This window comes from Trifolium pratense, linkage group LG3, assembly GCF_020283565.1.
Source record: "Trifolium pratense cultivar HEN17-A07 linkage group LG3, ARS_RC_1.1, whole genome shotgun sequence".
Classification (NCBI taxonomy): domain Eukaryota; kingdom Viridiplantae; phylum Streptophyta; class Magnoliopsida; order Fabales; family Fabaceae; genus Trifolium; species Trifolium pratense.
In genome coordinates, this window is record NC_060061.1 from 41867006 (window position 1) to 41881081 (window position 14076).

General features: G+C 30.2%; 1 protein-coding gene and 1 long non-coding RNA gene across 3 annotated transcripts; one reads left to right on the top strand and one right to left on the bottom strand.

Moving 5' to 3' along the window:
- Positions 1-2602: 2602 nt before the first annotated feature.
- On the top strand, positions 2603-6091 carry LOC123913559. The gene is made up of 3 exons (XM_045964340.1): positions 2603-2812; positions 3024-4552; positions 5588-6091. Exons 2-3 carry the CDS (start codon positions 3183-3185, stop codon positions 5832-5834), a joined length of 1617 nt encoding a protein of 538 aa, XP_045820296.1. The 5' UTR covers positions 2603-2812; positions 3024-3182; the 3' UTR covers positions 5835-6091.
- A 6768-nt stretch (positions 6092-12859) lies between these two features.
- On the bottom strand, positions 12860-13861 carry LOC123916705. Of its 2 annotated transcripts, XR_006812240.1 has the most exons (3): positions 13701-13855; positions 13452-13600; positions 12860-13376 (listed from the first exon to the last, which is right to left on the bottom strand). It is a non-coding gene; the product is annotated as an uncharacterized LOC123916705 (long non-coding RNA). The 2 variants fall into 2 exon arrangements; XR_006812239.1 differs by having other exon boundaries at positions 12860-13600; positions 13701-13861.
- Positions 13862-14076: the final 215 nt, after the last annotated feature.

Genomic DNA, 14076 nt, shown 5'->3' on the forward strand with positions numbered 1-14076 from the left:
GAGGGGAGAACCTAGTTTATGTGTCTCACATATTCTCTTGCAAAGATTAATCATCGTGAGAGGATGGTGCCCAAGTCCAAGGCAGATAGAATCTTATGACTCAAAGAACACTTACAAAGATACTAGGCAGATAGAATCTTATGACTCAAAGAACACTTACAAAGATACTATCCTCCAAAATAATAGTGAAACTCGAACCCGCCGTATCAATATTGTGGTAACCCAAAAAATATTGTAATTGTATATTTAAAAAATTTCAATCTCATATAACAAAAAAAAAAAAAGTGTGCCCTAAGCACCTTACTCCTTTTGGTGTTTAGATCTTATGTGATGTAGGAGGATTTCTTTTGTATATTATTATTTTAGTTAGATTTAGTTTTATTATATTTTAGGTTGATTTCTTATTTTTGTATTTCACCTAGGTTAGTTATTTTTATATTTTAGGTAGATTTGTAATTTTTATTTAGCTAGGTTTGTTGTTTTTATTTTTACAATCTTTTATTTAGTTAGGTTTGTTGTTTTTATTTTTACAATCTTTTAGGAGATTTGTTAATTTTATTTTTCACTCCTATTTAGACTAAATTATTGTAGCCTTGAAGGCAACCTTTTGATTTAATAAAAATACAGAGATTTTTCTCAAATTTGGTGGATTCCAAATTACTCCTTCTGGTGGATTCCGGAAGTCTAGTGGATTCTAGATTAGTTACTCTTTCTGGTGGATTCCGGAAATCTGGTGGATTCCAGAGCCTTATCTAACAGGTTTGTCGCTTGCGAACCTGTGTTTTATTATGTGCACTATTTACGTGTCTTGTTTTGATTCTATTTTTTTACTAATGTATAAAAACAAGGGTAAATGATCATTTACCCCCTGCAAAATAAGCAAATTTTCATTTACCCCCCCTGCACAGATTTTTTTTCTGTTTACCCCCCTTGCAAAAAATAGATTCCCTCATTTCGCCCCCTAGGTGTACAGCAGGACAAATGACTATGCAAACCTGTTGACGTGGCTTGTACATGTGGAAAAAATTATTTATATTTATTTTTTAAATTCCACGTCAGATAATATTTTTTTTTAAAAAAATAATAATTTTTTTCCTACAAAATAAAAAATAAAATCTGTTTTTTTTCCCCAAAATTTTTTTAAAAAATTCCTACAAAAAAAATTATTTTTTTTTCATACAAATGATTTTAAAAAACTTTCCAACAAAAAAAAATTTCCTCCCAAAATTAAAAAAAAAATGAATTTTCTTATTTTTCTCCCAAAATAAAGATTTACTCCGAAATAAAGTTTATTTCCGAAATAAAAATTTTAAAGATTTATTTTCAAACTTTTTGAATTAATAAAAACATAATCTTTATTTTTTAAAAACAAAACTTTATTTTTTGTTATTCTCTTTGAATTAAAAAAAATAGAAAAAGATTTTCAAAAAAAATATAAAATAGAAAAACAAGTTTTATTGGTGTTTTCCTCTTCTATCAAAACCATTTGCCCTAAAACTAGAAAATTATAAAGAAGCAGAAGACAATATAATGATGTAGAAGATGATTTCGGCGATTGAAGAAGACGACGACAAATACAATCATGACGGTGGAAGCAAACGATTACGGCGAAGATTCTGTTTTTTTTAATTAAAAAAGATTTGAAAATAAATCTTTATTTTTGGAGTAAAATAAGAAAATTCGTTTTTTATTTTAGGAAAAAAATACTCAATAATTTTGTACGAAAAAAAAATTATTTCTGGGAATTTTTTTTTAAAATTTTGAAAGAAAAAAAAAAATTCGTTTTTAAAATTTTGTAGGAATTTTTTTTTTAATTTTGTTTTTGAAAAAAATATTATCTGACGTGGAATTTAAAAATAAATATAAATGATTTTTTTCCATGTGTACAAGCCACGTCGGCAAATTTGCACAGTCACTTGTCCTGCTGTACACCCAGGGGGCGAAATGAGAGAATCTATTTTTTGCAAGGGGGTAAACAGAAAAAAAATCTGTGCAGGGGGTAAACGAAAATTTCCTTATTTTGCAGGGGGGTAAATGATCATTTACCCTAAAAACAAATATTAACATATAAGACGTTATTAGATTCATCTCGATGAGTATTTTCAAAATATCATATTTTTATAATTTTTTACTATTATATAATTAAAAATATTAATCGTTAAAATTATGCAGTAACATACGTGACGCAGTCAACCAACTCACTCGTTATGGAACAAAGAAAATATTAAGTTGTCTATTAGGTGCCCAGCCCTCGGACACATTTTATCATTTGGGTGTTGTTAACATGTGCATATAGGACACATGTTAAGGTATCTTAATATAGAAATTTAACTTTTAATGATACAAAAATTTAATGCTTAAAAAGTTAAAATTTAATGCTTCATCATTTAATACTTTCTATTTTTACTTCCTTAACATGTGCTTTTGGTGCACATGTTAACATTGTCTTATCATTTTAAAAGAAAATAAATCAAACATAGTGGAGAGCATTAGAATTTAGCAATCATAAACTGCAAATTGCAGAAGGTGGGCCCAAAGAAAAGACCGGTAACCTAAGGCAGCTGTAAAACACTATGGCGGTCCATTGAAAAAAAGACAGACTACTACTACCGCCGCAGCCGGTCATAACATGATATTTTTTCCCCTCTATTTTTCTTCTTTGCCTATATATACATCACACCCATTTTCATTACATTTTTTCGGTATGACTGAAGCTGCAACACTTTGCACTTCTCCTCCGCCGCAACAACACTCATCGGAGCAAATTCTCCGCCGTGAAACCACACCACTAAACACTCCCACCACCCTTTGAGTAAGTTTTTGTTAACCAAAAAGTAAAAAACTTACTTTAATTCTCTTGGATCTCGTTTTTCCTTAATTCCCGTAACTCGATCCGATTTTTTTGGCTCTTGTAATAATTTTCACACTCTTTTGATTTTCTCCATGCTCTTTTTTTCCAATGAATCTGTTTCATTTTTTTTTTCTTAATATTTTAATGTTAATGTTAATTTTATTTCTTGCAGGTTAAAAGGAAGACTTTTCGTGGGTTGTTCTAAATTTTCCATTTTTTTCTCTCAAAGTTTTTAGAAGTTTCATATTTTGGGAAAGAAAAAACAACCTCAGATTCTGATTCCTTGTTCTTCTTTGTTTTTTTGTTGTGTTTTTTGCTTAATTGAAACATTATGGGACTTAAGGTTTTGCAACTGGCTCATAATGTTCCATCTTCATCTCAAACACTAGCTTCAGCAATTTCATCTCCTTCTTCATCTTCTTCATCAAAACCCCGAAACAAATTCTTACCAAATTCAACAACCTTGTTTGGATCCACTAATTTTGTTCTTCAAAGGTCTCGATCTTTGCAACAATACCCACTTTCCATCACACGAAAGAGAAGAACATTAAGAAGAGCTTTCAGTGCAAGCTTAGATTCATTCTCAGACGAAGAATTCGCTAAGAAAATCGAAGATTTAGCTCTCAGATTCCAAATTTCAAGTGAAAACAATGCAATTATGGATTTAGAAAGCTTTGAAGAAAGCTTAAAACAAAGTCTAACTTCTTCTTCAGTGGTTAATTTTGCAGCAGAGTTCGAGCCGCCGTGGAATGGCCACGGCCTCCATGGAGGCCGTGGCGAGGAAATTATTCCGGCCATAATCGAAAGAAAAGCCAATAGCGTGGAGCTACCGTTTTCATTAAGAATCATAAAAGAAAAGCTCAAACTCAAAGAAGAGTTCAGAGAAGTTGGTGAATCAGCAAGATGTTCAGTGAAGAAAGCTTTTTCTTCAATGGTTTTTATCATCAGAGAGCTTCAATGTTTCACTCTTCAAATGAGAGAGGTTCTATTTTACGAAGATTTACAAGGAATTCTCGAAAGGGTACAAAAGGAAATGCACGCTTCATTTGTGTGGCTATTTCAACAAGTTTTTTCACATACACCAACCTTAATGGTTTATGTTATGATTTTATTAGCAAATTTCACTGTTCATTCAATGTCAAGTAACAACGCCATCGCCGCCGTTGTTACTCCGCCACCGGAAACTTCTTCGATAGTCGAGTTTCGCGATAATGAAAGCCGTGGTGACCACGGCTTTCATAAATTCGACTCGTCTGCAATTAAAACATTCTCAATCACGAATGGAAATAACACGGCCTCCGTCGATGGTGGTACCGGCGGAGGAGGGAAATATAAACCGGTGGCAAGTGGGTTTGATGGGGATGGCCGGTTTGATCAGACCGGAACCGGTTTATCAAATGGTGGTGTTTATAAAACAGGGGAAAATGAAACAGAGTCAGTTCAAGAAAACAATGAAGAAGAAGAAACTAAGCTATGGGAAGCTATGGTGGAAGAAGCTTCTAGAAATGAAGTGGGTTTGGATCATGAAGCAATGGAAAAATTTGTTTCACCGGTTTCTGCTAAAATTGAATCTGATGATTATGCTGAGTATTTGAGAACAGAACTTGTTTATCAAACAGCTTTGTCTCAAGAACCAAACAATGTTCTTTTGCTTGCAAATTATGCTCAGTTTCTTTACATCGTTACACGTGAATTTGACAGGTGCGTATATTCCTGGAATCTTTTTTTATTTTTGTTTTTTTACTCTTTTCTAAATTCATAGTTTTACTCTTGTTACTTGATTTTTTTGTTTACTTCCTAGTTATGGTAGCTCCATTGGTTTTATATTTCAATTTTAAGACTAACTTAGAAACCAATTTCTTTATATGTCTTTACTTGATTCTTTCATGTTCAATTTGATCTTGAGATGATTTTTTTTCTTCAATATGGTTATTTTTGGTTAGAGAATAGTATTGAAATTTAGGTTTTGAGTTGAGAAATAGTAATAAGGACTAAAAATAGTATGTTTTTAACTGATTTACTTTTGTTTTAAAAATGTTGACAAAAATGAGTATGTCATATATTTTGTAGTATTCATGTTAATTTCATAGGCTTTATGAATAAATTAGTTGTATAGAGTTGAATAAATTTTTAATATTCTTAGAAATTTCCAAGGATTATTTTACTTAGGAGGAAAAATATGTATAATATACAAGGATTATTACAAGGACTATTTCTAGTCCCGAGGTGTTTGAGTCGTATGATAGAGTTCTGAGTTCAATTTCAGCTCGATTGTAAACTAAAAAATTATACATGTTACTAGATGTATTTAAAAATTTGTATTGTGTTTGAATTTTTTATTTTATTTTATGTATTATAAGTTACCTATTATAGAATAATTTTATTCGGAAAATCTAACCAAAAATGGAAGAAGGAAAAAAACAAAATGGTTGTTTTGTCGAATTGAATATTGAAAGAGAAATTTGCGGTCTAGTTTCTCTGTTACATTGTACCACTGATTCATGAGCCAGTTTTATTTTCTTCTCATCCACGTGATGCCCTCGTGTATTCATAGCAAAAAATATCTCACACGTAATCTCATTGACTATTTTATTTTCCTAAGAAAAAAACTATATTCTAGATAAAATATAATAATAAAGTAATTGAATTGATTATAGGTTGTAACTACAAACAATTAACATGTGAAAAGTAGTTGTATTATTGACAATTTGGTATTTGCTTTTGAACAAAAAATAGGGCAGAGGAATACTTCAAAAGAGCTATAGAAGTGGAGCCACCAGATGCTGAGGCGTTTAACAAATATGCAAACTTCTTATGGAAAGTGAAAAATGATTTGTGGGCTGCAGAAGAAACATATTTGGAGGCTATTTCAGCTGAACCTAGTAACACTTATTATGCTGCAAATTATGCTCATTTTCTATGGAATACTGGTGGTGAAGATACATGTTTTCCTCTATCTGATGATAATTCTCAAGATGTTTAAGTTAAATGTAGAAAAACTGAAAAAAATAAAAATAAAAAAATTTGGAGGAATGAATATATAGATGAGAAAAAGGAAAAAGAAAAAGAAAAGAAAATTTTGTAGGTATATCTTTTTTAAAATTTTTGGGTTGGGTGAAGATCAGAGAAAGAGATGGAATAATTAATGCATATTTGTACAATTGTAATTATATAACTGTACATAAACTCTTACAATGGATCTTTTTGTTTTTTTAATGGTACATGTTAATCTTTGATTAAGTGAAGGGTTGATTTATGTTATGTAGAATTATAGGTAACTCTTTGTCCTACAATGAGCGTGTCTTATTTATTTAACACTAATTGAAAGAAGAAAAAAAAAAACTGAAAATATAAAGAGTGGGGTAGTTCAAGTGAATTGAGTTAAGGTCAAAGGAGTTAAGATGCAAAAGAATAAGGTTTAAGTCACGGTGAAGAAAATATTAATAAAATTAATTATTAATTTTGTTTGTTTGATTTGTAAACCTACGACATGTATTTCGTTTAAGTCATGGTGAAGAAAATATTAATATTAATATTAATAAAATTAATATTAATATATATATATATATATATATATATATATATATATATATATATATATATATATATATATATATATATATATATTTACTATTCAACCTCCTCACTATTAGATCAATTGTGGCGACTTGTATTTCGTTTAACTTTAATCACAAGTAAAAGTTAACCAAAAGACTCATTTTAACAATATTATCTTTTGGGCATATGACTTATGACTTATACCTTCCATATGTCTTTTTTTGTTAGAAACTTATACTGTAGTTTATTTTGATAAGCTAATTCAATTACAGTTAACTATTCAGTAAAAAATATTGTTTCAAGTGTCATATTATTATTTTAAATTGACTATTTAGGTAAGTTTAGCACTTTGTTAAGAAATTCTCTCCATTTTACTATTGAATTCCCCAATAAATCTACTTGCTCATGATCTTCCACTCCTCTTTAGTGGATGAAGATGATGAATAAATTTTTGAGTTAGAGGAGGAAGGAAGTACATATGATTTCTGTTGTATACAAATTTTAATTTTCTAAAATTTTAAAAGATCGTATAATCTTAATCAGACGATTAATATGTTTCTTATCTAATGTGACCACACACAAACCAAATCCTCTCTAATGTGAATAATAATTAATGGACCAATGACTTTAAAAAGTAGTGGATGGCATGGCAAGCTCCGTAGGATTTGCTTTTGCACATATTATCATGTTCCTTATTTTTTTTTTCTCCTTCTAGCATAGAGAGATGTAATTGAAGTGAGATGGGTAGCTCAATCGGTTAAGTTAGTTGATCTAAGAGTTAAAGAATAGGAGATTCATCAGTTAAGTTGGTTGAGTTAAGAGTTAAGGAATAGAAGATCCAAGGTTCAAGTCCTGATAAAGACTAACCACTAAGATCGATTATAAAAAAAACATGTGAGATGTAATTAAATATTTTAGCGTTAATACGACGCCGTTTTTGCTTTATATAGTTATCAAATAAAAAATGATTATGTACTGGCGATGAGAGGAACGTGATTCCCGTGGGATATTGACATTAAATAGTAATATTAATTTGATTATAATAAGATGATTTCATCTGGCTTATGTAAGCAAGCAGCACTGTTGAACAGTGCTTGGATGCGATCTGTGATTATTTCTTTCCATTCAATCTTCAAAAGAATCAATTATGAAGACAAAAAAGCCAATGGTGGATGAATGACTGGCTGAAAATTGAAGTATGGGATTTTTTTCTCTGTTTATACTTTTATTTGTTTCTTATGCATAATAAGCATATTTTGAATTTCAAGGTGGGGACGATTAGTAGTATGAATTGAAAAATATAATCCAGGAGTTTAGGGGTAATTCTAGGTTGGATTTTCAGTAGTAACATTGTAAAAAATAAATTTAAAATGATGGCAATGTTTTAATTTGAAAGAGTAGTTCAAGTGATACATGTTCTATAAGTTATGAATAACATTATAATTAATATAAATTTTAGAAAATTCAGTGTTGAATTGAAAGTTTATATTGTGTAGATCATCCATAATTTATATAATTTATGACATGTGCATCATGCACTACTTTTTTATGGTCAAGTAGCCTAGTGGCTAAGTCGAGTGTCCAGAGTTCGAACCTGAACTCCTGCACATATAGTGCGATGTCCCTACCAACTGAGTTAAACTCACGGGATGTATCATGCACTACTTAAACTACTCTTTCATGTTAAACAAAGTCTGTTAGGATATATTATTATTATTGCACATCATAATAATGACAAAAAAGAACAAAAAAAATGACAAAACTATAATTCGCATAGTCTCATATTATTCAAACTCCTCACTGTTAAACTCTTCACAACTCAAACAACAATCTTACACTCAAACGCATGCACAAATCCTTCTACCACACAAATGTCTGCCTCCTTGCCCTTAATTCTCCGTACAACTGTCCATTGAGATAGTTGTCCATGATAAGGTTCTAGGACATAAAAGCTTAATTTACTAACTATAATACCTAACTCATGGTCTAGGTGCGCGCGCGCACACACACACTCTCTCTAACCCTAAAACCTCAAACCATGATTTTACGTGTATTTAATTGTTGAAGTGTTTGCAAGTACACACCACCCCACTTTTGGGAGCTGTTGATCAACAACAATGAATCTTAGGTTTAGAAAGATCAAAATTTATACAAAAAAAAAAAGAGAGAAAATACACTTTTCATGTTGATTAGTTGCAATGGTTATACCTATTATATGTGCTAGTCATATTGTTTCAAATCATACTCTTAAAAAGAAAAACACTCTTGATTCGAAGTTGACTGTCTTGGATAGCCACAAAATCCACTTTTTTGCACAACAATTCATTAAATAACCAATGAGAAAACCAAAAATAAGAAGTTTCATCTTCAAATTTGTAGGTAAAATCATCGAGAAGGGCCGATTTTGCTATTAAAAAGATCCTTGGCAATAATCCTATTAGATGGATAACTTGGCATCCTACATGTTAGGTTGACTATATATTTTGAATTTGGATGAGAGTTGTTTGGGTGTATAAGGTATAACTGTGTGTGGTGGCCTATTCCGATGAGGAGACGGATAATACTTTCCCTGAATTTATGGCGATTTATCATGAATTGAGGCATGATAAAGACATGGGATATGAGAGAATTTTGTGCTATTCAGATTCTCAAACTGTTATCGACATCATTTTGAAGGACTTTAACACGTTTTATTGTTACGCAACTGTTATTGCAAATATTTAAGATATGATGAAGATGAATTTAGAGCAGTGAAAAAAAATGGAGGCTTAAAATCCTCTTTACGCACAAAAAATTAATGACATGGTGGAAAAGAGGCCAATTATTATTATTATTTTTTTCAATAGAGATTCTATAATTAAACAGCTTGGGGTCCGTTTGAAACAACTTAATATTTAACTTATCCAAACAATTTTTGCAAATAAATAATTTTATATGTATTATTACAAGTTTGTCGAGGTAGTTTGTGAAAAAATAACTTAAAATAATACAGTTTTTATTAGTGGAAACTTATAAATCAACATAAAAACTTATTTATTTGCATAATCTATTTTGCATAAGTTCAAAAATAACTATTTCAAATGGTCCCTTAGTAGGGGTGATTTTTGGGTGCTTGGAATTTGGAGCATTTTAGAAAGCTCATTTTTTTAAAAAAATAAAGGCAAAAAGATATCAAAGTGACAACTAAGACATCTCAATTATGTTGACATATCAAATAGGCTACCTAAAAAGTACTCTAATAAAATATATTAAATAAAATAATATAAGGATACAAATGAAACTTTGGGGCTAGACTAAACCCCAAAGTAATAACAGTAAAAATTGGTGATTGTGGCAAAGGAAGCTGAGAAACTTTTAAGTTTTTATTTGAAAAATTCTCTTTAGATCCCTCAGTATGCTCTAATCCTCCTCAACATGCTTTGAATTAAACATAAAATTTCACATTATTTTTAATCTCGAACATTAATTATTAATCGAACAGTTCATATTAATAAAATTATAAAATCCGTTAAAATGATCCCAGTTAGATATTTTAGACCGGACGACTCTAAATTAAAATTGTGTCATAACTGTGGGAAACAACATTACAGCAACGGCCCATATCACGGCCCATAATGCTTCTTCCGATCGATTAAAATATAAATAGAAGAAAATCTCTTATATAATTTGATAATTTCTTAATCCCTCCTCATTAGTTACCGAAAATTATTCTTAGCAGTTTGTTTTAACTGAAATACATTACTGAAACTATCCTTTCCATAGTATATTTTGATAGCTTCAAATATAGGGGGCAAATTGAGAGATTATTTTTAACTCATTAACCACTAATTATGTAAAAAAAAAACTTATCAACCAATAATTAAAATGTCACATCTCAAACATCATCACCTTTTAAATATCTGTATTATATTCTTGTATCATTGTAGTTAATTGTTTTCTTCTCATTGTTTCAAGACTTATATTTCCAAAAGTATAAGCAAAAAATAAGAGAATCAAACAAAACATTTAGGTATAGGATCCAGGTGAACATAATGAATAATTGATGGGCTATTTTCATCAAAACCATAATACATTGAATTAGTTAGTTAGGAATGGGTGTTTGTTCTACTATTAATGGATGTAGTGTAGTATTTAATTGAAGTGAATCCAAGCAGAAAATGACCAATTTCACGTGAAATATATATATATATATATATATATATATATATATATATATATATATATATATATATATATATATATATGGGTTATTATCATTATCAGTAATGTCTCCATCCTGGACCATCCACCATCCCATACTCTGCTAATTTGCCACCGTCAATATTATGCTTCTTCTTATGAATATTCCACCTACTTGATCACACCACTTTATTAATTTGTCCATATCTTATTAATTTTATTTCTTTGAAAAAAATTACTACAAAACATTATTATGTTTATGTGCTGATCAATTAGGGTCATGGACTCTGGTGCTGGTCAGAAATTTGATTCATGTTTCTTATATATGAAAAGAATTAGGTATTTGTTTCGATGGTCGATGGAGATCGTCATTGCTAATGACAGTAAAAATGTGTATCTATATCATAGTAACAAAAAAAAAAACCCAATAATATAGAAATGATAAAGGAACGGTCTCTTTTGATCCACTCTAGCTCCATTCCTGCTCTTCATCAAGAGTCAAGACTACATGCATTTCGGTATATTGGTAGTTCCCAATTGCTCAGGGATGGCCCCGAGTATTTGGAGGTCCGTCTTGAATATTAAAATTTGGCCCATAATAGTAAAAAAAAAACACATTTTTTTAATAAGAATCATGTTTTATTTAAAAAAAAATTAAAACTCATGCTCTATTTAAATTATAAATAACATTAGACACAACATAATTATTGTAAATAACATAAAATAATTATGCAAAAAAACATTGTTGGGAGGATTTGAACCAAGGACCTTGCAGAATAGTATCCTACGTTTCCATCATCAAAGTGCATTAATTGGCCGATACTTTTCCGATACGCGTATCGGAGAAGTATCCGACACGTATCGGTTATATTTTTTAAAAAAATAATATTAATTATCGATACTTCTCTGATACGGGTATCGAAAATTATCAGACGAATATCGGTATCGAGTACGTATCGGACACGATACTTCACCATTTTTGAAGTATCGGGGCTTCACAGCCTTACACACACAAACATCACAACTTACCACTAGTCCATTGATGCAAACATATTATTTAATGAAAATTGATTGTATATAACTATTAATAAAAGACTTCAAAATTTTGTAGCATAAAATTCTACAAAAATTTGGAGGCCCGATACTGTCGCACATATTGCACGTGCTATTGGGCCGGGATGAAGGTGCTCTTGCTCATGGTAGTTCCCAAGTTGTAATGTAGTTTAATGAGAGATATTTTTCAATTTTTGTCCTATCTCTTAATTTGTTCAATTCCAAAAACATTTTAAAATCAAGATTTAGAATTATGCTGTCTAATCCCTTAATTTTTCCACACTTTGTTTAAAAGGTCGTGCAATACTATTCGATGTTTTCTCTTCCCACCCCCCGTGAATCTTTTATCTCCATGAATTTCCAATTTTGCCCTTGAAAAAACTTCGGTTCGTAGAAACCGAAGTTTTTTTTGTCTTGAAAACAAATTTCGGTTTCTAAAAACCGAAATTTACTTTGAATTTGCACTAGTAAAAATTCGGTTTCTGCGAACCGAATTTTTTTGCAAGGACAAAATTGGAATATTGAGGGATATAAAAAATTCACGGGAGGTGGTCAGAGAAAACATCATACTATTCTCATACCAAACTCAAATTCTCAGCATGAAGAATCATATGGGAATAATGGGCAAACTGGATTAAAGGGAAGAGGCCCATTAGAATTGACAAGAAGCACTCTATATTTGAAAATTTCTCTTTTTCCTCCTATATTTTTCTCCCTTAGCCCCTCAAAATTCCTGTTTGCCCTATAAATTAATTTGGAATTTATTTTTTGAAGTTAATTTTTTTTAAAAAAATTGGATTATAGAATCCGGATTTTATTTAATATGATTTTAGTTTGTGTTTTATTTATATTTTTTCATCTAAACATATGTTTTTATGTCAATTTTTATTCTATACCAATATGAATATGTATCGTTTGAAGTTGTTGGTTTTAATAAAACATGTTAAGATTTTTATTGAGTGTATATTTTAATGGGATATAATTTTTTTTTGTTATGTATCTTCCAATGTTTCGGATTTTAGTTTCCAAATTAATTTCATTTTCAATTATTTTGAAACACCGAATCCGAATCCCACAAATACATACTTCAGATTCTATTTTTCGAATGCATTTTAAATTTTTTCACAAATGCATTTTTATATTTTTTCGCAGGCCACATGCATTTTTGTGCATAGCTAATTGATCCCAGAAAAATTTGTTCAATTTTAGAACATAAAGTTGATGGAATTAAGAAAATACTCATTATATAGGATGAAATCAATTGAAGAACTGATTTAATCAAAATTTCTCCGCCTGCTTGTGATAAACACCTGCTACTCCAAGAATACATTTTCTTCCAAATTCTATCCTTAATGAATCAAATTGTTTTCTGCTCCGACCAACCATAGATGGCAATCCATGATATTTATCAGACGCTGCTTCGAAAGTCACTAAAATATTTTTCATGATCATAACTTCATTATCTGATGCTCTAAAGAAGAGAAAACAATCATTAGCAAATATAAGACGTGAAATGATAGGAGGCCACATGCAAATTTTCTTCCCATAAATATCACCCTTGCCTTCTGCCTTCCTAATGAGCACTGAAAGACCTTCTCAGGTCCAAACTAACGTTCTGGATTCAATGACCTGAAAATCCCTTACCATGCAAATCTCAGGTCCAGAGAGATCCGACTTCAAGGCACCATTATATGCATCAAAACTACTCTTTTCTTCATATTCTAATGATTTATTCCTAATAATTAAAAAGAAATAAAAAGATCATTTTATTTAATTAAAACAGTACAAAAAAAAAATCATGCATATTTACATGTTATATGAATAATTTTTCGATGAACTTCGGTCCAACACATTTACATATGGATTGGTACACACACTTTGCGTTCTCAGGATAACGACACATTTTTTTGGGACAATCTGCATCACTTACACATTGTTTATAAGCAAATCTTGATATTGCTGAAATGAAACAAGAGAATAAAATAATGTAATTAAAATGAGATGAAATATTGTGTACGAAGTAAAGAAGAAAATTTGGAAAGAATAAAAAATGGCGTACCTTCAATGTTTGTTGCAATAAGAAATAGGGTGAGAATCATAATCATAACATAAACAAACTCGATAATTTTAACCATATTTCCCCGCTTTGCATGTAACAAAATAGCTCTATCACTTTATAATTTATAATGTTCATTCTCCCGTTACATCAATTAAATAGTTTTTAATGCTTATATATGAAGTTGTAAAGAACATAAATAAAATTAAAATAATTAACGAATGTCTCTTAAGCATATCAATAAGTTGTGATCCTTTAGCACACATTGTATAGAGAACACATAGAAAACTTTCCAAATGATAAGAATTATTATTTTATATCCTTTCATGATTTCAAGGGAGAGGAAATAGTTAATTAGATGTTTTATTTTCAAAAGGTC

What these genes read in the sequence shown, in the direction of transcription:
- LOC123913559 (XM_045964340.1), top strand. Translation starts at nt 3,183, where the DNA reads ATGGGACTTAAGGTTTTGCAACTGGCTCATAATGTTCCATCTTCATCT. An exon ending in GTTACACGTGAATTTGACAG is followed by an intron (nt 4,553 to 5,587) that starts GTGCGTATATTC and finishes AACAAAAAATAG; the next exon opens with GGCAGAGGAATACTTCAAAA.